The 26101-nt window shown below is 40.2% G+C and overlaps 1 protein-coding gene across 3 annotated transcripts in view; it reads left to right on the top strand.

Moving 5' to 3' along the window:
• Positions 1-25550, top strand: part of LOC126387929 (neurexin-2-like) — a 174372-nt gene extending 148822 nt beyond the window's left edge. For 2 of the 3 annotated variants that reach the window (XM_050040725.1, XM_050040726.1), the window contains 5 exons: positions 8302-8473; positions 13134-13223; positions 16270-16598; positions 19852-19936; positions 23013-25550. In XM_050040725.1, the coding sequence (XP_049896682.1) occupies positions 8302-8473; positions 13134-13223; positions 16270-16598; positions 19852-19936; positions 23013-23815 (1479 nt within the window). In that variant the 3' untranslated portion in view covers positions 23816-25550. The remainder of the gene's footprint in view (positions 1-8301; positions 8474-13133; positions 13224-16269; positions 16599-19851; positions 19937-23012) is intronic. The other variant, XM_050040727.1, reaches the window with a different exon arrangement.
• Positions 25551-26101: the final 551 nt, after the last annotated feature.

Raw genomic sequence — 26101 nt, 5'->3', positions numbered from 1 at the left:
GCTTAAATATACCTGTATGCACCCTCTGTCTGAAACGCTTCGTTTTAGCACCTGTCTCTTTAAGAGACAGATAGAATCACAGTGTCTGTTTGAATACTTCTGGGTAGAAATTACCCGTCATGTACGGTGCTGAACTAACGCAATCTCATTTGTTTAGTTTTAGCCACCTAAACAAAGGCCCACTTAAAAAAATCAATGTCACTTTAAGTGTACACTATATTTAGAATATTTTTACTGCTTTACCTTGCCATCAGACAGCCATTAACTGATGGGGAATTCATGCCATTATCTCAAAGCCACCAGACTCAGTTGACAAAAACAGTAATTTTACTTTACAGCATCAATCAGTTAGTGTGGTAGGTGAAGCAGTGGAAATATTCCAAATATAGCGTACACTTCCTTAGGTAGCTAAAATATGTTTTCCAGCGGCCCCTCACCACAACAGTAGATTGTTTTGCTTCTGTGCCAGTAGATTTGGGTATCAAAGACGCTAGCACAGCAACACAGTACATAAGCACAGCAAAAATTTCAGACAGGTTGACCCACATTACATTTATAGGTGAAAATGTTTTCTGATTTCTCATATCGCCACGAAGGAAATCAATTGCAAGTTTTCTACCTGGAAGTGATTATTGTTGTTAGTGCCACGTCATGATGATTCAATCTACAGACAGTTTCACTGGAGTTGCACTGCTGGGCAAGAGATTGAGTCCATGCTTATTTATGTGTGTATGTTATTCACATACACTGCAAAACATTTCAACAGGAAATACAAAGTGACCCACTTAGACTGTTAATGTTTCAAGTTTGAAATGGTGTATATTGTATACAAATCAGCAAATCCTAGGATAGCTAAAAGAATTACTTTCTCCACTCTCCCTGTGATTGGCTGATGCTCATTGCCTTTATGGTTGGACTAGTTAGGATTAGATTGGTCAGGGTTAGGGTAAGAATGTCAGGGTGAGCCAATCAGAGACAGAGTAAGGCAGGGTAAATCCTAATTTATACTTGGGCGCTTGGACACTTTTGAAGAGTGTTGCTCGACAAAAATGATGTATTTTCAACAGAAAAAGTGTCTTCTTTTTTTTTGATGTCACTGATATCATCATATTTTGTTACGCAATGTGATGGGTAGTATTATTATCACCAAGGAGACAGTAGTTTTAAAGCCGCCGTGTCAGCAGCAGCCCCTGGGGAGCAGGGTCGGCCAAACTACCTTCGCCAGACCGACTGACAGCAGACATTTACTGAACCAAAATAGTTTTCATGTCAGTGTCATGGGAGGAAAACAACAGTGTTTGTATTTATTGAATCATTGATTCTAGTGAGTGAGGGGATTCTGTTGCTCACAGACAGACAGGGGGCTGATCAATCAATGAATATAAGGTTAATAAGATAACACACATATACAGCTGGATAATTTTGTGATTTAAACAACTGTCTGTGCAGTTCCAAACAGTGACAGAAATAGACTAAGACTATAAAAAAATACAGGGGGTCTTTGGTTACCATGGAGACAACTGAAACCTTTCACCCAAGCATAAATTGAAAACGCCACAGAACTGTCGAGTTTCTGTCAAGTGTCAATCTTCAAAAGCATCAAGCGCCCAGGCATAAATAACCCTTAAGGCAGGCAATTCCTTCGCTATCCCAAGATTCGCAAATTCGCATATGCTATAGCTGTGACATCACAACATCTTGGAGTTCCTGACGGCTCGTTTAAAGGCATAGTTGAACGAAGACATGGACATTTGGCTTTTTATAGAATGAGACCTTTACCTAACATTCAGTTCATTGCGTTTACTATGTCAAGTTGGTGTTTTATGATAGTTAACTGTGGCTTTCATGCTAAGGTAGTATGATATGGATACTAATATTCAGTTTTAAAACGGAAGGCTGAAACATATTGTGTAGCATTCAACAAGAACTGGTTGTATTTTTCTGAGAGTCTGGCTGCTGCATTTATCAGTCACTAGACATGTTTGATACAAATATCCTCCCCTGGATGTTTTTCAAACTGTCTCATTTAAATTGTATTTCCAGTTTTTAAAGTGTGAAACTGACCTTGCCAGCTTTGGACTGTTGCTAGTAAATGCAAAGACTGCTGCCTGCGTGCAAAGCCAGCTGAAAAGATTTTTTTTTCCCAGCATCTGCCAAGTCCTTGCACCCTGACAGATTGCTTACTTTGACACGTTATTACTGCTCAGCGGAGGGGAATCAAAAAGAGTTCAGAGGGTTTTGAGGTTGTCTTTTTTGGTCTCTCTAACTAAGCTTCATAAAACTGCACCTTCTTGTTTTGTGGAGACCCAAGTTGTCATTTCATGTAGTTCATTTATGTGTATTATTAATCCCACATTTTATCAGTCCACTTCCTTCCTCTGCTCGCCCCGTTCAAGAAGAGAAAGGCTGTGAAAACTGGGTGAAGACAGAGAGAAGCGGTGCACTGGTCAAAATAACACCGGCCACAGGGGAGAGTTGAATATTGTGAAGGAAACAAATGATATATGAGTTTTATGTGCTACATGGATTTGGGGCTTTCAAGCGAGGAGCCTCAGAGCAGAATTCACTTCTTATAATCTTCCTTAGATATTAAGCTTTCTGCACAAAACCACAAGATGAGGAATGATCACAGTGGAGCTTCATTAAGCATCATGAATCATACAATTAAGGGTTCAAACTCCTCCTCAACAAACTGCTTTAAAAGTCATAATAAATGTGGGCGCCTTGTAATCACACTTTCATTGCATTTGAAATGCTCTTGATTAACACATATGACAGTCAGTGTTTGATCAAAGTGCATTGTAGGCCTAATCCCCATTTTTTAGGTATTGTATTTCCTTTATATTCGCTCCATGCATAACGTCAAGTAATTGTATGGTATGGAAAAGAAGGTACAGTAGAATTAGATAATTGCGTAAGCACTCCGTTTGCCTTGCTCCATTAACATATTTGACGTAGCTTATCGCTTACAGTAAACATATAATCCTTCTAAAAGATGACTTATGATTTCTTATGACTCAGAAAGACACTGACTCATTCAGCAAACATTTAACATAAATCTATATTAATTTTAGCTCAGTGTAAAGTGACTACACATACCCATGATGCTCTGCTCGTCTGCCTGAATGCCGCATTTTTATTACTTCTGATTTATTAAATCCGAGCTCTACTGAGTGAAAAATGAAGCTGAATTTAGCAGAAGACCTCAGTCTTGTTAGTCATATAAAGTAGTAGTAATATGAATAACTCTATAGGCAGTCATTTTTATATGATATGAAAGAAATACAGTAAAACACTCTCAGCCTAATTTGATGTGTAAACAAACCCTGCACCCAGCCATCTGTGAGATATATGTGGGCTTTCAGGTGCGCACTTTTACCATGAACAAGATAGCTGGTAGTATCAATAGAGTGTACAGCGATATCCAAGGACGAAGTTTAAGGCAGGACGGCGGGTCAGCACTCCAGTGTTGTTAATAGATAACAGTTTAGCCAAAAAACGGTCCCTGGCGTCCTTGCTGAGTTTGTCTTGGAATAGTGTTTGCTCAGTTTGCTCCTGTTTCTGCAGTTTGATAATTTAATGGGTTGGATGACGTAGTCGTGCTGTCAACTGTACTGCTCACTGTAGCCACACCTTCAAAAGGGCGCCTCAGCAACGTCACATATAGTACAGACATGCACTGATACTCAACTTGCGGCCTGTGAGCCAAATATTGGGTGCTGGGTGGCCTGCCGAACATTTTCTAATTTACAGTGGGAAGAAACTGATTCACACTGGAAATGGTTTTTTGTACTTTGCGGCACGGTGGTGCAGTAGTTAGCAGTGTCGCCACACAGCAAAAGGGTTTCTTGTTCGAACCCAGGTTGGGGGATTCGAGTTTGCATGTTCTACCCATGTAAGCATGGGTTTTCTCTGGGTACTCCGGCTTCCTCCCACATTCCAAAAACATGCAGGCTAGGTTAACTGGTGACTCTAAATTGCCCGTAGGTGTGAATGTGAGCGTCGATGGTTGTCTGTCTCTGTGTGTCAGCCCTGTGATAGTCTGCCGACCTGTCCAGGGTGTGCCCTGCCTCTCGCCTGTCAGCTGGGATAGGCTCCAGCCCCCTACGACCCCCAACAGAATAAGCAGCTATGGAAAATGAAAGAAGAGTGCATAATAAGCATCAGAGCTTGTTTATATGTTAATTATTAATGGGTGGGGTTTATTGTAGTTGTTGTTGTTTGGCCCCTGGCCTCCTGTCATTTTACAAAACTGGCCCCTGGTGAAAAGCAAGTTGAGCATCCCTGGATTAGAACAATCAAGACGAAAAGTCACATTAGTCCACCTCTCGATAGATCATTTAGAAAAGATTACAGCTGCAAATGTAGCATCTGATCGTTGCTACTTATAATGCTTCATTAAAACAGCAAAAAGAATAAACATCACTTGTACAGATTGCCGCATTAAAATGGTCACATGGATAATGGAAACTGTATCTTTGTGGATGGCACATACACGAGCTTCAAAGACCAATTACAGAAGAAACAAACCATATTCACCAGAGAGCACATTAGGCTAATGCTACTTTCAAATGGTTGTGTTTTTAATGAGTGACTAAACAAAAACAGAAGATTCATGGTACAAAAATGATGATTTGGCTGAACCTTGGTGATGCCATGGGTTGATTTCTAATGTGTTTTTTGAGTAGGAAAGTCTTTTTAATAAATATTCAGCTTCATACTACACAAGAATGGAAATTCTTTACACAATGTTCATAAATGTGTATATTTCAGGATGGCACGTTTTAAGGCAGAGCTCAACCTGCCTTCTGCATGTGCTCCTCCACACGCATGTGCATTCCTCATTACAAATTTATGATAGCTAAGTTAGGCACCAGACTGTGTGCTGTGGTTACTAAATATCATAACTATGAAAGAATGCTCATTTTGTGATTGCAATCAGCGTTTTTTCCCACAGCTGAAATAAATTTAACTGTTCTAACTAGATACTTTCAGATAGAACTCATTTCAGAGAAAATAGGTGCCTTTGATCATTTGGGAAATGTGTAACGGTTCAAAGGAATTAGAAAACAGCTCACATTATGGAGCAGTTTGAAGTTTTTTTCCATTATTTATAACGATCTGTCATTTCCATCCAGTAATCTCCTTTTAAAGAAGAAAGCAATAGACGCTTGTTTCCAGCTCGGGATTAAAAAAGCACTTTACAGTTGTTTTTATTTACTAGGTTCCTTTTATGTTATGCTGTGCTGAGTGTGATGAAGAGGCACTTTATCGTATGGGAATAGGAAAGATAAGAAGTCGCTGAATTCCCAAGGAGATGCAAGCTCCCACCTGGGTCTGAGAAGGCTCCGATAAAGAGTCGAGTAAACCTATCCAATGCAGTGAAAGACAGTTTGGTGGCAACAAACTGAGACAGACGGATATGCTTGTCTTCTTAAAAGAATCATGATCTGTCCACTCTGTGCTCGCTTTAAAAATGTATCAGGTGGCAGCGTGTCCCATCATAGAGGAATCGTCAATTCCACAGTGCTTTTGGTTTTCTTCTCATCTCATCAAAATTTAATCCTGATAATAATGCATCCTTATAATAATCAATCCTTTCCCCTCGATATGAATTAGAGGAAGCTGCTGAGAATTGAGAGCCCACAGTGAAAGCTCCACTGGGAACAGAAAATGCATTCTCCATCAGAGCTGATGTCTAAACAGCTAGGTGGGCGACTGCGTTGCTTTTCATGAGGGTATGGCTGACTAGCTTTATACCCCAAACACATGGGCATTAAGAAAAAAGTGACCTGGAAAGGCCAAGCTTTTGTTTACTAAAACTAGGCTGCAGCAGTGTTGCTTTGCCAGCTGTCAGAAGGTGCTCTGGGGCTGTTTTGAAATCACGCTGTAAGACCGAGTAAGCAAAATAGAAGCAACTCTTTTGTTGAAGAGTGTTCTGGCCCTGGAGACGTTAATTGCTGTCCAGAGGACATGCGCTGTATTTGACCTGAGGCCGCATTACCCTGTAGTTGCCTAATAATTATTTCTTGGGGAAGGTGATTAAACCAAACTAATAGCACTGCATGTGCAGAATATAAGTAAGCAAAGAACACAAGAGATTTCTAATGGACAATATAAGGAATATAATGTATATAAAAAAGGTGATAATATATTTATTCTCGACATAGATTTGTATAATAAAATGTGACTTGGGAGTCTAACACCATGCTGATTCCCACAAACCTTCACTAACACTGACTTTAATTAACTCAAAGCTCCATAGTGAGTAACTGTGAGTGGGTAGACATTTGTCATGAAGGGGTTTCATCTTCTTTTAGACTTGTGTGAATCTGATTATGTAGCTGTAGTTCATGCACCATAAATCAGTTGCACATTGCCTCCTCCTGGGTTCATGACAACATTCCGGTGATTACAGAATTTACAGACAATCCTGAAGAGCCATCGACCTGCCGCTGACCTTCAGTATAAAGGCTCTGTTTGCAGATAGAGCTCCTTTATATGAAATAAGTTGAAAGTTGATTTCTCAAGCTTAAAATTATATTATTAATGGTACGTTCAAGGTCATAGAGGACACTTCACACTTCGGTATTTAACACCAACTGTGTCAGCATGAATAATTATTTCACATTCAAAAGGTTTCCAGAAGGATTTTACATATGATTAGGGGCTGAGAGCAAAGCTCTGAGACAGGTTTTACATACCACAATAGCAGCCACCATCAAGGGAAGAAAAGAAGCATTTCTGTCTACATATTTGAATTTCAGCTCTTTCACTCAGTAATGCAATATTAAAAGTATGAGAGAAAGGGAGCAATCAGTTATATTTAATAGCACAAGAAATGCGGCATTGAAGTCGGTCGGTTCTGACAGGAAAGCCAGGGAATCCAAAGGTAATGCAAGACCCACCTCGGGAGATATTTATGTCTGTAAGGCCAGTAAATATTATGTACACCGTGTGCCGTGCAGGACCAGTAGTCTGCAGGATTTCATTTCAATAAAACACTATACCAGCCAATTTCATTGTTTACTTTCTCTCCCCTCTCCAGTTAAAGGTGTGATATAGTGCAGCCAGCTGCGGGAGGAGAGGTTGTCTGAAAAAACCCCTGCAGACTCCAGGCACAGCTGAATGATATGGGGGAGGCGACACAGCCTGAAAGTCGCTTATTATTAATATTATGTAATGGTAATGAAGTTTTACTGATGTGCACAAGGTGCTATTGTGCATGTGAGGCATTCATTGCATAAGCATTTAACTGCCTGTTAAATCAGTGCCAATGAATAGGGCTGCAACAACAATTATTATCATTGTCGATTAATCTGTTGATTATTTTCTTGACTAATCATTTAGCTGTTTGGTCTATAAAATGTCAGAAAATGGTGGCAATAATGTCAGTCAGCATTTCCCAAAGCCCGAGATGATGTCCTCAAGTGTCTTGTTTTGTCTGCAACCCAAATATATTTAATTTGTTGTCATAGAGGAGTAAAGAAACCAGGAAATATTCACATTTAAGAAGCTGGAATCAGAGAATTTTGACTTTTTTCCTTTCAGTAATTACTCAGAATTACGATTAATCGTGCAGCTCTACTAATGAATTACCCTGTAATGTTGTTCGTCGACCTCTACTGTTATACCTAACCATCAGGCTGACAACATGTATTCAGTTTCACACTGTAATCACTGATGAGCCTTCCACACCATGTTGTTTGTTAAGTTATTATTGCAGTCTAACAGTTTGTAGTTACCAGAGTTAAAGTGTAATGTTGGGCTCCTCTGCAGATTCGTGTGCCGTTTCTCCCAATGTCTCCACACATTAGCACTTTGACCTTGTGTTGAATTTAGAAAGTCTGCGAGGCAGCGAATGAACAAAGGCCAGACAGGCACAGAGACCCCCAAACGGTTTGTTTCCAATGTTTCTTATTAGTGCCACCCAAAGGCTGGCTCGAGATGCAGCTTTGATCTTTGAGGAAGGTTGGCAGGAGCAGGGAGAGGCTGACAGGAAGAGAAGTTGGTCAACTAAAAGAGAAGCAGAAGGATTCTGTCAGGAGTGATCCACATCAGGAAACCTGAGCCGACTGCTGAGGGAGAACGATGCTGAAGCCTTAAGAAAGAACTAAACATACCGTCCGTGTCACAAAAGATCCACTTTTACCACTTAAGCGAGGTTTCCGACTCGACAGCCCTGAAGTAGACAGAAACTCTATACTCTGCGCACTTTGAGTGAATATGATATGAAATATTTTCAATTCACAACATTTGTCATCTCTTTAATGTGTCACGCGCGTTCTTTTTCACCTGCAGGATCAAGGAAAAATTGGTGTCATCTTCAATGTGGGGACGGATGACATCACCATCGATGAGCCTGCTGTCATAGTAAATGACGGCAAGTACCATGTAGTGCGCTTCACACGCAGTGGTGGCAATGCCACTCTCCAGGTGGACAACCATCCAGTCATTGAGCGTTATCCGCCAGGTAAGACTGATGGGGCAAACTATGTGGTCATATTATACGCAGAGAGATGGCATGGAGCATCTGGATTAGCGAGAGAGGATTGCATGTCTGCCTATCAAACATAAATCCTCGAATGAGCTCTTGTGAAATGTACTGTTTGCAAAAAAAAAAAAAACTGATTGGCAATTTACCCAGTGGCTCATTTTAATTCAGCTTCCCCGTCTAGTTATTTCATCGCTCTGTAAGCTATCTATTAAGTTGCCGCACACATACAACTGGACATGCCATATTGCATAAACAATATAATAATCTGAGATTGATACATTTGCCTCGAGCTGCCTCGCTGAGTATATCTAGCAATGAAAGAATTTTCATCAGCCGCTGTCCTTTTTTGCAGTCAGTTTGGCAGACAGGTGGGGAAGGATGTAGCAGATAAGAGATCTTAATTTAGAGTAAATTAAAGCAGCATCTTTCCTCACAAATTGGCTTTTCATTTTCTAGACGTTTCCAAAAAGATGTAACACCTTAAGTATAAGTCTAAAATCATATTTATCTCTTTGTTATTTATCTGCCAACATCTGGTCCAGGTCATAAGAAACAGTGTTAACTAACTAGTGTGAATATGTTACTATAAATAGAGCATGTGATGTTGATGTCAGTGTTACATTTTTTGGACAGGGCCGCCATGTTCCAAGGATCGCGCTGTGTTAGAGCGCCTGCTACAGTGGTAAAGCAACAGTATTTGGAGAAGCTAATCATGATCAACAACATAGATCCATATGACTTGGCAGCTCGAGCCTGGATCACAGACACCGATGCACCACCTCCACTCGCATACCTATACATTGGTGATACAGATAGCAGCACACATCCTTGGAACATGGCGGCCCGTCCCACATGGCGTGACGTCAGCTTCACATTCTCTATTCAGCCGATAAATTCTTGTTGACATTAACATTTTTGTAGTGAACGTGCTTACATTTACATTCATCTGTCCACTGGTGAACACTAACAAGGTGACCTTTCCATGATGTCTGTTTTGCATAAACAGATTGATGGATTTGGCTGAATTTACACTGTATTCAGTCTGCTGAAGGGCTCAGCTCTATAATGACAGATTCATATATGTGTTTTACATTTCAATGTTATGTTGTGATTGGTGTCCAGGTTACTGTCAGATGCTATCACGTTCAATGATGCACATGGACATAAATATAATGAATCACCCCGTCTGAGGCTTAAAGTGTTACTGGCGGTATCTTGGTATATATTCCAGGTTTCATTACTTCCTGAGGAACATATGAAATTATCAATTCCATACTTGGAAACTGTGCTGATACGTTTTATCCTGACTTATAGCTTCAGATAATTCAAATACATTGGCATTTCATATTAAATGCTGAAAAGGGCTGCATAGAAAGAAAGGCGGACAAACAAAATGAAGACTATACAAATACACAGGGAGAAGATGCATCTTGCACACACAGATTTTCACTGTCCACAAGGTTTAAAGTTCACCCACCTTTGTACACAAATGCCTAATATACACATAGACAAAAAAGTAAACATACATAATGTGATCATGACCGGCTGTGCTTTAACCTGCTCTGAACCAATCAACCAATTAACCTTATTTAGAACAGGTGCACCAGCTGGCGTAGCGGGAGGAAACCAAGTCCTCTCACTGCCTCCAGCTGGTGCTCAAAGCGCACAGGCGCGTGCCACAGTCACACATAAATCAAAAAACTGACGGCCATGTGTGTAATGTATACACTCTATGTCGTCTTTGTTGACGAAAGCACAGCAGCCATCAGCTATAAAAGGGAGTGTATATTGCGCAGGTGACAATAAAGAGTATAAGGAAACAAAGCTGATCTTTTTTCTTTAAAGGGACATCAAACATATAAAATATAATATCCTCTGTGATTTGTTTGCGGCAAAAATACAAGGGCACTCTCAGCAGCTCTCCAAAGGCTCAGTGAATGCTTCACTTATTTTAAAGCCTGCTGTATATTAAAGCTTACAGTAAATGCAGTCTCAGTAAGCTTCCCTTTAATTGTCATGCACCGTCATGTACTGTGGCTGCATTTCCATGTTGCGCTGTAATCCTAATCCTTTTTATCCATTCATTGTCCAACAACATGGTTCGCTTTCAACTGTTTTTTATTTCGTTATTCGTTCTTATGTATTTATTTACATTTTTTTGTTCATAAAATGTGGGTTAAAGCATGTTTTCAGATATACTACATGGCGTTCCATGCACCATACACATGTAATTATTCATAAATAGTGTCAACAAGAATTTACTAGTAAAGTCAGAACCTTGTGGCTGATGATTGACAGAATATCTTCAGTGCTAGATCGTTACAAGATCGAATGAAAAGTATTCATGGCATTAATATTAACTTGGCAATTCAAAGTGTTGGAGTTTGTATCAAACAGTATATTTCTCTTAGTAGTTTTCATAAATTACTCTTCTGTGTTTGCATGTGTTGAATAGAGAGTTGAAGTCCAGCCCCACGTGAGAGCAGCTGCTTTCCTATCAGTCCTGATTCCACAATGTAGTTTTGCAGAGAAATGATCTTTCCAAAACCTGAAATGAGTTATTAGTGTCAGGTCTAAATGTTTATCAACTACATGACTTATTGATTAAGTGTGGAAATCTTGTATGAAGACAACTACAGCTCCCATGAGTTTTTCATACAGACATGCAGTGCCACACCAAGCACATTTGGCACCCTAGGTAAGCCCCTGTTTCCACTGCAAACAGTACCCTTAAATGTGGGCGGAGTCGTTGTCACTCACTGCTCCGTCCAGCACTCACTGAATTTCCTCATTACCGGTGACACAGATGGAAGTCTGCACCTAGGTTATCATCCATGGAACAAGACTCTACGTCGACATTTTCAGAACAAAATAAAACAGGCTGCAGTGAGAGTCTCTCTCCATGGGATATTTAAAAATAGCGGGTTTGTGCATTTAGTCAGCTCAGGGGTTTAGTGTTGCTGGAGCCCAATGCTTTGCAACGTTTTTTTTTTTTTTCTCCGAGTGAGGATTAGAATATATGCAGTTCACATAACCTGACCGAAATTAGTATAAATAAACGCTTGAAGATCCACTCATCACTAGAAGTGTATGTCGTATAAAAACTAAAGTGATGGTCAAAGTTGTGAAATTTAAGGTGTGTTGATGGATTCATGCATCAACTCATGCATTTAGTAACATAACAAGTTAGCATTCCACCTTAAAAGTTGCCGGCAGTCGGCCTAGTGAATTAAGTTTTTTTTTCTCAGACTGCAGCTGCTGCAAGAAGCAGCAAAACATCCTTTCATTTTATAGTTACAGTAATAAAACTCCACAGTATGACCAGTGGTTACATGAGCTTCAAAACCAGCCACAACTCAGCCCTGAGCAGAGTGACCGTCCTCTACTGACCAATCAACAGACTGCAGTGTTCACAGCTCCACCTTTTAGTACCAGATCTGTGTGCTAGGTACCCCAACAGAGGGGGGACCACAAATGGGGACGGTACAGAACGGTTCCATTGGTGCCATCCACAACTTTTCACAGTGGAAACTATACCAAACTGAACTAAACCGTACCGTACTGCTTGGTGGAAATGGAGCTATAGATAACTATTCACACTCACATTCACACCTACGGGCAGTTTAGAGTCATCAATTAACCTGCATGTCTTTGGATTGTGGGAGAAAGCCGGAGTACCCGGAGAAAACCCATGCTGACACGGAGTGAACATGCAAACTCCGCACAGAGGGGCTCCCCCACCCCAGGGTTTGAGCCCCCCCACCCCGGGTTAGAACCAGGAACTCTCTTGCTGTGAGGCAACAATGCTAACCACTGCACCACAGACAATAAGAGAATAAGATATGTGCAATTCTGAAAATTTCATCTTCTTGTTTTTGTACTGCACACTGGATGGCTTTTGCTTTTTCATTTTTTCTTACAGTAATGCCATCCACATACACTCCACTACAAGGTTTCCCTTATGTTCGATGTTTTGAATGTCCAAAAAAAAAAAAACTAATCCCCTAGGCTGCTGCCTGTGTTGCCTATAGGAAGATCCGCCGCTGTAGACATGCTGTCAATATCTCATGGGAGCTGCAGGGGAAAAAAGCACTATATATTTTTCAGTATGTTCTAAAAATACAGTGTTGAACAGAAGTGGGGTGAGACTTCGGCTCTCTATGATGACTCCAGTCAAATATAAAGGCTAATATCTGTTCTCTGCTGTAGATACAGAATGTGTATCACTGTCTAAATGCAACTGTTTTCCTGACTGTCTTTGTTGAAGTGGCTGATTTTCATAATGCTTTCTTGTGTTTACCTGAATTAACCTCTTTTTATACAGTGCATAAAATCATTTTTACATAACTGTAACACTTGTAATTGGAATTTCCTGAAGATTATGCTTTGCTTAAAAAATAGCTAAATAACTCTAACTAGTGTAGCACATTATAAATAGCCTAAACGTTACTCTAATTAACATTAACGCTGTAATAACTAGATGACACTAAGTAAAGCACAAGTTTCTTTTAACTCACAGCTGGGTTAAAATTGATAACTTGTTAAACCTGTTAGCCATTATAACTCTGTTTCTAACCATGTGATCTTTCAGCTTGCAGACTTTAACCTTTAATCTGTCTCTCCAAATTCTTTGAAGGACACTATGATAATGAACGACTGGCTATTGCTAGACAAAGAATCCCATACAGACTTGGTCGGGTAGTTGACGAGTGGCTACTCGATAAAGGTAAAAATTAATTGATTAATTAATTAATCCTTGAAATAACTAGTAAATAACCTCCCCCCATGAGAGGTGCAGTGCCAGAAGATAAGGGCGACAAGGAAGTTACCCACATGTATGCATCCGTTTTAATTGGACTCTCTATCAGCTGTAAATTTTGACGAGTGCAGTAAAGCTTCAAGTGGAACTCAAATGAAGTGTCAAAGCAAACGGGTGTAGTGTCATTTATTCTTTGTCATCCTTACACCTTGTGGGAAAGCTGCACCTTAACAACAATTTTAAACCAATTCACTAAAAACACATAACCCTTGTCTAACCCTCTATCGTCCCTCTTAACCACTGTGTGTAATTAGATACTGTGTGTAATTATTCTTCATAAAATATCATTAAAATGCTGTGTAACATTTTCATAAACACCAATGAAACTAACATGTGACATAAGTTGACTCGGGTCTCGTTCCTCCTAAACTGAACATTTTAAAATATGTAACTCCTGGGTGTGATCGCACCAAATTCCCTTTCCTGTTCCCTGCAACCTTGTACTGCCTTACAACGACCACGTCAGACTCCAGAGCTGAAGTTTTTTTTTGCTGCGACAAAACAGTCCTGACAGGCTGTTAAAGTAGATCACTGTTTGCAGCCAATAACTTTGCTAATAAGTATTCTCCAGAGATGGGCCCATTACTGCAGTCCTCCTCCTCTGATGTAACACTGCTTATCAGTGAGGCTGCTGACAATGGTGCTGTTAGATATCATTGCCCCTTTCAGGAGGTGAAACAATTAGAGCAGGAGAAGCCCAGACCAGAACATGTATCAATGGACTAATGGCTGAAGAAGTCAGTGAAGGGAGGTGGTGTTTGGCTTTTATTGTCATTAAGCTTTACACAGTCTGAGGCATAGTCAGACTGCCATTTTAATAATTCGCCCATCTCTTCAAAAAGCAGCCATAAGATTCGCATCCTTGCACCATCTGTTATGGAGTTAAGAGATAAATAAATATCCTGGAAAAACATCTGCTCATTTCTCCCCACTGATGAATAAAGAAACACTCTCTGGTCAGTCTCTGTTGTTTTAGATGAATCTGTTTATTAAAGTACTTGTACCAGGACACAGGCTCCACGCATCAGATGCTGCACAGAGTGAGCTTGCTAAGCCCCCTCACCAGTAGCTTTGTTATACCATGGGCGGATTATGAGATAATGGGCCCCCTGGGCACAGACATATAAAAGGACCCACCACCTCTCCTCCACAGGACTGTAAACACACACAGACTTTGTGGTGATTGGCTTCTTTTTTTGGTTCTAGTCATCTTGTGTCTTTTTGTTGTCAAGTTGTGTTTATGTGTGTTTGTCTGCAACTCTTGTAGTTATTTTGTGTCTCTTTGAGGTAAATTTGTGTCTTTTTTTGGTCATTTTGTGTCTCTGTTGTCATTTTGTGTCTGTTTGTGTTTGTTATGTCCTTTTGGGTTCATTTTTTCATCTCTTCATAGTCATTTTGTGTCTTTTTTGGTCATTTTGTATCTCTGGTTGTTTTGTCCATTTTACAGTTATTTCTCTTTGTTGTCCTGTAATTGTCCTTATGTGTCTATTTCTGGCAGTTTTGCCCCTTTTGTAGTCATTTTGTGCCTCTTGATTGTCATTTTGTTATCTTTTTTGTCGTTTTGTGTCTCTTTTTGGTTGTTATGCCCCTTTTTGTAGATATTTTGTGTCTCTTTGGGGTCATTTTGTGTCTTTTTGGTAGTTTTGCATCTCTCTGTCATCATTTTATGTCTCTTTGTGTTTGTTATGTCTCTTTATAGCCATTTTGTGTCTTTTGAGGTTGTCTTTTTGGTTGTTTTGTCCTTCTTTATAGTTATTTTGTATCTCTTCATGGTTGTTTTGTATCTATATGAGGTTATTATGTGTTTTTTAAAGTATTTTTGCCTTTTTTGGTTGTTATGTGTCTATTTTTGGTTGTTTTGCCCCTTTTTCTTAGCATTTTGTGTCTCCTCATAGTTATTTTGTTGTCTTTTTTGGTTGTTTTGCATCTATCTTTGGTTGTTTCTTTCCTTTTGTAGTTATTTTCTGTCTCTTTTCGTGTCTACCTTAAGGTGATATTGTGGGGTTTTTTAAGTTAATTTTGTTGTCATTTATGGTTGTCCTGTGTGTCTTTGTTATCATTTTGGTTGTTTTGTTGTCTATTTTTGGTTGTTTTGCCCATTATTGTTATTTTGTGTCTCTCTGTCATCATTTTGTGTTTCGTTGTGTTTGTTATGCCCCTTTTGTAGTCATTTTGTGTCTTTGTAATCATTTTGTGTCTATTTTGGGTTGTTTTGCCCCTTTTGTGGTCTTTTTGTGTCTCTTCCTAGTCAGTACATGTTAATTTGAGTGACATTTTGCAGATAGAGGCCAGGGGTAGCCCTGACACTTTGGGCCCCTGGGTCTGTGCCCAGTAGGCCAGTTCATTAATCCATCCATGAGTTATACCAAAGCTGCCATGAGAACAAGGTTATACAGAGGGCTGTCTTCTTAGCTATCTCGTCTTTCTTGAACAACAAAAAACAGTCAGAACCAGTTCCCAACAAGCATATCTCAAGAAACTGAGTCACCCCAGGGTCTTCTAATCTTAACAACTGGAGTCTGAACCGTCTCTCATGTCAAAGGTTGCTTTAGAGTTATTCAACACATGAATTAACAGTAATCCATCATATGCATTTCTGTAATTTTTTAGCACACTTATAGACAGTTTGCTAACCACAGTGATAATTCAAAATATCTCTGTCCTATAAAACACCTAAATAGGCACCTAAATATATAACCCTCCTCTGATGGTTGTAACCTGCATGTTTAAAGTCTAAATCATAAACTTGCTGCTAACTAACCCTCCCCCTTTTAAAGTCAACATCTAATTACGTTTAAATAAATTACTAAGTATTAATGTTATGATCACTAAAGCCCACCTGGTTCAAATGATGTCCCTGTGCAAGCTCTCCCATATGACTTCTGTATGTCTGCTCCACCATTCTCTCCCTTCCTCCGCCTCTTTCTTCCTCTTCGTCTCTGTCTAACTTTAGGGAGACAGTTGACCATCTTTAACAGCCAGGCAGCCATTAAAATTGGCGGTCATGACAAGGGTCGGCCCTTCCAGGGTCAGATTTCAGGGCTCTACTACAACGGTCTCCAGGTGCTCAAACTGGCAGCAGAAAATGATCCCAGCGTACAGGTGGAGGGGAACCTGCGTCTTGTCGGGGACTCGCTCTCCGTCTTGACCACCGACACCACCTCCGCCACCCCACTGGCAGTGTCTGATATGTCTACCACAATAATGGAAACCACCACCACCATGGCCACCACCACCACCCGCAGGCAGCGGTCACCCAGCTTGAGGGAGAGCATCTCAAAGGTCAGAGAGAGTGTCAAGTTATATTTGAAGAGAACTGGATGCTAAGTTACTGACAGTGGGAGGTTAATTGGTTTAAAACTTAGATTGAGGGTTGTTTCACTTTTCCAGGAGGTAAAAGTGATGGGATTTTAAAACAGTTAAGTAACAGAGAGTAAATACAACATCTAGTGTTAGCAATCAAAGTATATAACGAAGGTTACAATATTGTAACCCTAGTTCTATTGGCACAGGTGGAGCCCTCCTCTAGATTCTATCGATAATACTCACTCGCCTACACCCACTGATATTTGCATAAATGCAGCTGGCCGATCAGGACATGCCTACCCAAATATGCGTGGTGCCCACAGTATAAAGGAGGCTAATGATGCTGTCAGCTGTACTACACCCTTTCCAGTGAGCAGTGTAAGGATGACACTCCCCCTAGGTAGAGGGCTCTACTTGTGCTGATAGAACAAGGGTTACAACATTGTAACCTTTGTTCTATCTCACACAGGCCCCGCCCTCTACTGGTCTTTAAGGGTACAGTGGCAGTGGGTGGAGCCCGATGAATGAGCGCCCTGTCACGATATAACGTCGACCCAGCCACACTGATCCTGACAGCTGCACCCTAGGCCGTCACATCGAAGAAGTAGAGAGGCCCAGCCAACCTAGGTGGTAGGCAACCGAACTGGGTGGAGCAATGGGCTAACTCTGCAGGGGTCGAAAGACAAGCAATAGACACCTTGCACACCACATTTCCTGAGTCATCAAGGAGCAGATGTATCTGTGGGCAAATCACTGTCGTTGGAGAGATCAGGACAAGCAGACAGCATCATACGCGTCTTTATATCCTGTGAGCTCCACACGTATTTGGGTAGGCACGTCCTAATTGGTCAGGTATGTTTATGCAGATTTCAGTGGGCAAATGCAATAATAAACAATAATCAAAAAAATTCAAATGCATTAAGAACTTAAGAAAAAGAGAAATTAAAAAAAAAAAGTGCCACCTGTCTTTTTTTGTACAAACCATGCTAAATGTTTTAAATTTGAATTTGGTCACAGCGGTCATGATCAGTGTGGCTAGGTTGATAGTATATAGCGACAGGGTGCTCATTCATCAGGCTCCACCCACTGTACCCTTAAAGACCAGTAGAGGGCAGAGCCTGTGAGAGATGGAACAAAGGTTACGATATTGTAACCCTAGTTCTATTAGCACTGGTGGAGCCCTCTACTTTGGGGCAGTGTCACCCTATTGTTGCTCGCTGAAGAGGTTGTAGGATAGCTGATGGCATCATTAGCCTTCTTATACTGTGAGCACCGTGCGTATTTTGGTTGGCATGTCCTCAATTTTATTTTTTTTAATTCCTAAATGTGTTTACAGTGATCTATTGCTTGTATATTTTAGAGCACCCTTAATGGTCTCAACTGATATTCACCTTTTATTTATCGATTCAATTGTCATTCTCCTCAAAAGTGCAAAATTGTGATTAATACAGAACAAAAATTGAATGATTTTTTTTTCCTTATGTGTATCTCACCAAAAAATTTGAACCCTGGGATTAGTAGCATACGTAGCACAATTTTCTCTTGTATTAAACTTTCTGTAGAGGTAATAACAAGCCTGGATCCCCGACGTTAATTCTACCCCAATGTCACTTTTCATATTCTGCTCATAGTTGGATTTTTTACATTCATGTATTCACGTTAACACGAACATTGAGATTGAACTACAGCCTATCACATAACCACAATCACACATCACATAACCAGAGAAAATCAGAAATAACTCTGATTCAAATGTTCCTCTTAACACAAGTAATGGCCATGGCCCCTTAACTTTGGAAAAAGGAAAACTTTTTATCAGAAGTAAAAAAAACAACAACAAAAATTTTTTTTAAAAAAATCCTTGAATTAGCTTCTTTTTCTGATTTTGAATTTATTCAGATTTGAAAAGTGGAGACTCAGAGGAAAATGAAATCTGATTTGTATTGTGCAGGGGCTGAAATGAACATGAGCACTCTTTGGAAGGAAAGTTATTTTATTTTATTTGTTAAATCAAGAAAGATGTTGCTGTTAAAGCTTGAAATAAAAACCGACCACATAATCTCAAACAGCAATTACCTCTTTAGATATGCATATGATCACCACTGGAGACTGAAAGGATGATAGCTTTTAATTATATCTCTGTATAATGCATCAAATCTCAAGGGTCGAAATTCATGCTTATCATACAGTATGTGGTTCCTGTCAAATATACTTGTAAAAAGTGATGATGATAATAATACAATGAAACTATTAAAATCACATTCCTATTACTGACTAATGCATTATGCATATGTGAAATGTCACATGCTGTAATTGTCAGAATAAAATGTCACATAAATCCAATAAATAGTTTTAAGTATATCTTCTGACAACAGGTTTGGTCCTATGTATCTGATTTTGAATTCATCATATAATTCATTTTATTTGCTAGGATAATAATAACATTCATGCTTCAGTATATTTTTGAACTCGCACAGCTATGCAAAAAAGGCTTTTTATTGAATACATCTGAATTTCACACATCGAGCAGTCACAATACTGCATCCAGACTGGTGAACATTACCAGCCACCATTTCAAATGAGTTGATTTTAATCCAAACGCTGCAAACCTGCCAAATTGGCTGGATTTCAGCACTTGTACTCGGAGTCCTGAGGTTTCAAAGAAAAATCCCCCTGCCTCTCCTATTAAAAATACAGAGTGCATTTTTCATTACATTGTCTCTCGTCCAGTCACCCTAAAATTGCCTTCTCTGTACTTTCAATTTATCCACATAATCCATTTGTGAACCATGTATTCCCCGCTCTGCTCAGGTATTCTGAGTCCACCGCGCACCCTAAAATCCAATTTAAACATATTCACTGATTTAGCATATAAGAATTTGTTTTTGCAATATTAATATAAACAATTTGCAAAGAGCAAATTATATAGAATTAAATTAAAACATGTACAACATTTAGCCTGCTGAGAATTGCCTCTCCATCAGCAGCACTTTGTTTGTAAACACATAGTCAGCCACAGGGGTGAAGGATAAAAAGCAGCTGCATATGGGCACATTTTGGATATGTAGTCTTACGAGTGTTGCTCCGAGCAAAAACACTGAAATGGTACAGTGCTGCATGCTGCAGTTTTCCTCAAATAGGACAGTCAGCTATGGAAAAAAGAGCACAAATCTGCATGATAGAAATGTGTTGACTTTATATTTGTTCATCTTCTCCATTTTCCTTTCAGCCGCAGAACTCTGATGATATTTTGGTGGCCTCAGCTGAGTGTCCAAGTGATGATGAGGACCTGGAAGAGTGTGAGCCAGGAACAGGTGGGTCAGCCATGGCCAAAAAAAAAAAGATGGGAGTACAGCTCTCATCCTCCGAGACTATAGATAAAACACACCGACTTCAGGCAGCCATTTTCATATTTCCAATTCTCCCTTTTAAGTTCTTTGTCAAACAGCTGTCACCATTTGGATAGTTGTTACTCAACTAACGTCAGCTCACCCCGTGTATTAGCTTTTAAGTCATGTCTGTAACTCAGCAAATTGGCTGGAAGAAAATCTTTGTGAGCAGTACCGCAGTCATTAGGCGTGGAACACAGTAGACAGTAGATCACGCTTGTGACAGAAACAAGCTGTGGAACTTAGGAAGGAGTCTGCCCTTATTATGGCTGCCTCAATTATTAATATGACCTTATCAGAATTGTTTGTTGTTGACTGGCCCTGCAAAGTGTGACTTAAATAATGATGAAAGAGAACCAACTGGCCATAAAAGAAGAAAGAAACTCTGCAGACTGAAATACTCCTCCACGACCAGGAGACATTCTGACCTCAGACTCAGATTAGAGTCAAATGTCAATGCATGGCATATACCAACCCTGTCTCCTAGAAATTATGTCTGTAGGTTACAAAACTGCTCTCTTAATTACATTGCTGTGGCAGAGTAATCGCTGCCTGGATTATTTTCAGAGGCAATGTTTCTCTCAGGTAATGAAACATGACATTCATGTAGAGGCTTCAGAGGGAGGTAGTTGGGGAAGATGGTGGGTGCAGACTCCTGTCTTTAGGCAACAAAAGCACTTTGGTTAAAGGGTAACTACACCCATTTTCAAAATTCATCCATGTTTTTTCTTTGGTCTAAAACCATCCAAACATATTATTAAACATAAACAGCTCCCAAATCCAAAAACTAGAGTGCTAAAACTCAAATTAGAAGTACAATGTCTGGAGCTGCTTCATAGAGAATGAGTGGTGAAAGATGTTATGGACGACACTGAGAGCATCCAGGGGAATGTTCTGAGTATATGGGTACATTTTCTGTTTCAGCATTGAGAACGCTACAATAGAATAAAGCTCATTTAGGTATAAAAAAGAAAACAAACTGTGGGTCCATATAATCCATCTCCCTTTCATTGTCTATGGAGCAGCTCCAGACTTTATAACCTATGACATCACAAGTTTGAGACTTCTTTCTCTGGTTTCTGGCTTTGAGAGAGTAGCTCATGTTTACGTTTGATGGACCTTTCCTTGGTCACAGAAATAACATAATTGAATTTTTAATTTAGGTGGTGTTTGACCGTTCGCTAAGTCCCGCCTCCACACTCAGACTGGTTAATGATAACGTAGCATCGGCCGGCTCAGACCAGGATCCGACAACAACACAGCTGTGCTCCATTGACTCTAATGCAATCGTTTCAGATTTCCTTCATTATCAGGCTGGTTTTGTGGATTTGGAGCTAAATGTTGAGTCTGGGGCACGTCGTATGTTAATGATAGTGTAGGGTTAGCTAGCTAGCTACTGAAGATATAGCCTACTGAATGTATACACATGCTGCTTTTGCTTTCTAATGATTATAACAGTGAAAAAAAGACCGACCCTGCTGTACAGGAACCAGTGAAGGGAAGCAGGGAAACTTTGCTGATATTCAACCAGCGTGGGTCATCACAGTGTGTGCAGATGAATGTTGTTTGACTACTTCCAGAGATCCCTTCCCGTCTGGTGATGGAGGTCCGAGTGCCAAACACTGTTCATCTGCACACACTGCGATGCCACACAGCTGGTTCAATATCAGCAAAGTTTCCCTTTATATTCATTGTCTTGTGTGGCGATCAGCAGTGATGTGGTGGTTCACTTTTACACTGTGATCTGTAGCCTATAGTTCGGCTTTAGCTTCTAACTATCTTTGTCTTTTTAACCTGTTGTTGCTGCTGAGTCAGTTTGACATCCTGGATATATCCTTCAAACACAGACTGTAGACCCCTCTGTCTGCTTCTCTCTGGAATCACTGTTTCATTTTTCCAAAAATATGATAGTAATTCTTCAGGGAGTGCAGTTAGTTACAGTGAGGGCTCCATGCTTACTCTGACAGCTTGTCGAACTATCTCAAAGGGGCGGGGCTTAGTGAAAGGTGAATTACATTGTAATAAAGAATGTATTAATAACAAAGACTCTTGTCTTAAGTTTAGGTAACAAATGCACTTTGGTTAAAGGTAGGGAAAGATCGTGATTTTGGTTATATGTTAATGAAAAGGTAATAATACTTAGTTGATACATTAAGCATCAACATTTTTGCAACTTGCCAGGTACATTAATCAGCAACATTCCCCCTTTTTGTTAATGTAAATGTAATATCCCCGGGCTTTTGTTTCCCTCAAAATGTATCTGCTGTTTCAAATTAGTTTTGCATAGACGTTAAATCTAGGAGAGAGGGCGGCATATACAGGAGAATATATCATATATACAGTGAAATGTATTGGATGTTCATTTAGTGAGGAATCTATATCCAAATAGAGATTAAGGATACACTGGACAAAACTGGTTGCTTTTAGTAAGCCACAGTATTTCATGTGTGACTCCTACATAAAATAACCTGTCTGTGATTTCTCTTGTCACCCCTCCACCCCTGCCTGCAGATGTGCATACAGCAGAATGGCTATTTAATTTACTGTTCTTTTGTTTGTTATGTGCTCTGTTTGTTATATGCTCTTCATTCAGCTGCCGCCTTTCATGGGTCACCTTGTATGTTTATGTCTACATGTGAGCTCTTTAATGTTCTTGCTGTATTATATTTGAACAATATTACACATTCTTAATGCGCACACCCACATACTGATTTCAGTCGAGAACGGCATTCGTCGTTCAAGAATGGTGGTTTTTAATTTGTTTTGCTCTTCTTGTGCCAAATGTTGTAAATAATCTTGATTAAAGAAGTCGGCATAATATGTGTGATCACTCTGAATAATACCACTGATTATCCAGCTAATATTAGTTAAATTCCTCAGTAATATTCCACATAATGAGCAGATTGTGCCTCTATTTAAATGAGTGCAACTTTTCAGCCAGATTTCATATTTCAGTGCTGTTCTAATTTAGGATCCCCTACCTTTTCTGTTTCCTTTCTAGGAGGTGAATTAGTGTTGCCTATTATAACAGTGGATTCCCTTGAGCCCCCATCCATCGCCACCCGTTACCCCGTCATCCCTCCTCCCCCAACCCTCCTATCCCCACTCGAAACCACCAAAGAGTCCCTGATACTCCCTCCTCACCCTTCCTGCCCCCCGGACCAGGAGGACTGCGGTGACCCTGTGGAGGTCTCGGCCTTCGGCTCTGGGGAGATGACGGAATCAGATGACGAGGACTTTTACAATAATAACTCCCCCATGGTCACTGACAGGACAGTCCTTCCTCCACCTCCCACCGATGGTGAGGGTGGAGTCCAGAAACCCCGCCCCCTACCTCCTTATGTTCCCACCACCAACCCTGACCAGCTCCACATCCCTGCAGGCAAAATGAACACCCGTGACCAGGTGCTTCTGCCCCCTGCTCCTCCATCCTCCCGAAACACACCAGGACTAACTTACCCCCCCAATTTTCCCCATGTGCCCACAGCCAACCCCACAGCCTCTGATGATAAGAGCCAACCCGGTGCCGTGGAGGTGATCAGGGAGTCCAGTAGCACCACGGGGATGGTGGTTGGTATTGTGGCTGCTGCTGCTCTCTGCATTCTTATCCTCCTCTATGCCATGTACAAGTACCGCAACCGGGACGAGGGCTCCTACCAGACAGACCAGAGCCACAATTTTGCCAACAATTCCACTGTGGAGGGCAACGGAGCAGTGGTCAAAGACAAAAGCACAGCAACGGCCTCTGTGGCTAAGGCAATCACAAAGGGCAAAAAGAACAAAGACAAGGAATATTACGTCTGAGAAGGAGGGAAGTGTGGACTGAGACAAGAGGATGCTTTCGTTTCGCTCTCCGATTTTGTCAGGTCGACCATCAGAGAAATCTCACAGGCCACAAAATAAACAACTGCACAAAGCAAAGCTTGCATTTAACGATTGCATTCTCCTCAAAAGTCAAGGTTGCCCAGCTCCTATTCGTGATAAAATCATCATCTACAGCACAAGATCTGACTCATTCTGTGGGTCACGATGTGCACTCAGTCTGCATTCACCAATTCTTTGTTAGTGTGTCATTTTTTTATGTTTTCAACAAGCTAGGAAGAGGCATACACACTTTGGCTTTGTATATAGCATGGTACAGTGAAGGAAGTGCTGAGAACATCCGGACAGATTTGCCTAAATGTTTTCTTTGTACTTCTTTGTAACGCTCTATCTCAAGTCTCAATGTCCCCATTATGATATATGAGGCAGAACAGGCCAGTTATTGAATTTTTATGGTAGATAAGCAGAGAGCCACTCCAGTAATTCTGACTACACTCGAAATGAAAGCCCTTATATTTGGATAAGACATCATCTCTGCAGCCACCTTGTTACGTTATGTGGTTTTAAAACTCCTCAGTCACTCTGCCTCTGTCCACAAGAAATGGTATTATGTTGCCGGTGCAGCATCATGAATGAAGCATGAAATTTAGCTCTCCTGGAGAAAAAGACAGCAGTTTAAAGGGATTGTTAAATCACTCAACATACTCCAGCCAGTGAACCTTATAGTATGACGGATTTATGTGAGATATCACAATCAGTTGGCCATGCCATTCCAAGTAGGGGTAATTGTGAACAAGTCAGTCTACACCAGTGAAGGTATTTCTCTGTAAACATTGCTTGTATGTACATATAGAGGTTAGCAAGATTGAAAAAGCATTGTGTACACAGGGGAACAGGTATGGAGAAGAATAAACATCCGAGATGCTCTGCCCCCCCCACACACATTTTCACAACGACATCAAAACCGCTGCCGCCCGAACTTCACAGGAATTGGGGGGAACACAGAATCATATTTTGGGAAGTTTTTCTTCCTGGAGAGGGAGATACAACCCGCCTCACCAGAGGCTGGCTCACTCTTGATCTCTTCTTTTCTCAAAACTGTCATGGGATAATTCAAAAGCACACAGAAAATGTAAACATATCTTTGAGACATAGATATTCCTTGTAAAGCAGCCAAACATGTATTGTTTTTTTCTATCAGTTACTAAAAGACTATTCTATGAGATGAATAATTGAAGGTTTGTGAATTGTATTGATATTTCTCTGATATTTCGATGTATCTTGTTACCACTCCTCTTAACACGTTACATTTTAGATTGCCTTTTACTTAAATCCAGACAAAAAGCACACTTTCCTCCAATAGCCGCAAATATCTTTGAGTTTTTGCATTATTTACGGTTCTGATTATGCAGAGAAAACACAAGGATGGAACAAACAAATGTTTTTGTTTTGTTGCATTGTGCATTTTATATGTGCTGAATCTGTTACTCAATGGATCTGATAATATAAAGCCATTTTCTCTGTTGAGTTATGTCTACATTTACTTATTCATGCTCTGTGATTTCCTGTTATTTTTTTATGAAAGTGCCATTCAACATGAGCTGCTCAGCGCTCAGAAAATATTCCATTCCTCACTCATTGCTATTGTATAGTGTTCATGTGAAATGGATCTTAATATGTGTACAGAACGTGGATAAAGATGAAAATACACTTGATTATATACTTTGTACACACCTGTGTTGTGTGTTGCTTTTTGTAGATTCACAAAGGAAATGCACTTTATTTGCCATGTATTATAGAATACCAACATCATAGGGCATAGACACTGAAAATTATGTACACTGAACAAAAGTAGAACACTTTTGCTTTTGCTCACACTGTTCATGAGCTGAAATCAAAGATCTAGGACTTTTTTTGTGCACACAATAGGCTTACTACTCTCAAACTTGGTTCACAAATACATTGAAATCAGTGTCAGTGAGCATTTTGCCAGCATAATCAACAATCTATCCCCTTGAAAGTTGTGGTATATCGAGGTGCTGATTAAACAGCATGATTACAGGTGTGCCTTTGGATGGTCACAATTAAAGACCGCTATAAAATGTGTGGTTTTTTTACTCAGCTGAAGGCCACAGATGTTGCAAGTTTCAAGGGAGCAAGCCACTGGCATGCTGATTGCAGAAATGTCCACCAGAGCCGGTTAATTCAATTTTCATTTCACTACCATAAGCCACCTCTAATGTAATTTCAGAGAATTTGGCAGTACAT

Source organism: Epinephelus moara, chromosome 3 (genome assembly GCF_006386435.1).
Source record: "Epinephelus moara isolate mb chromosome 3, YSFRI_EMoa_1.0, whole genome shotgun sequence".
Taxonomy (NCBI): domain Eukaryota; kingdom Metazoa; phylum Chordata; class Actinopteri; order Perciformes; family Serranidae; genus Epinephelus; species Epinephelus moara.
This window is presented reverse-complemented; position numbering and strand designations above follow the sequence as displayed.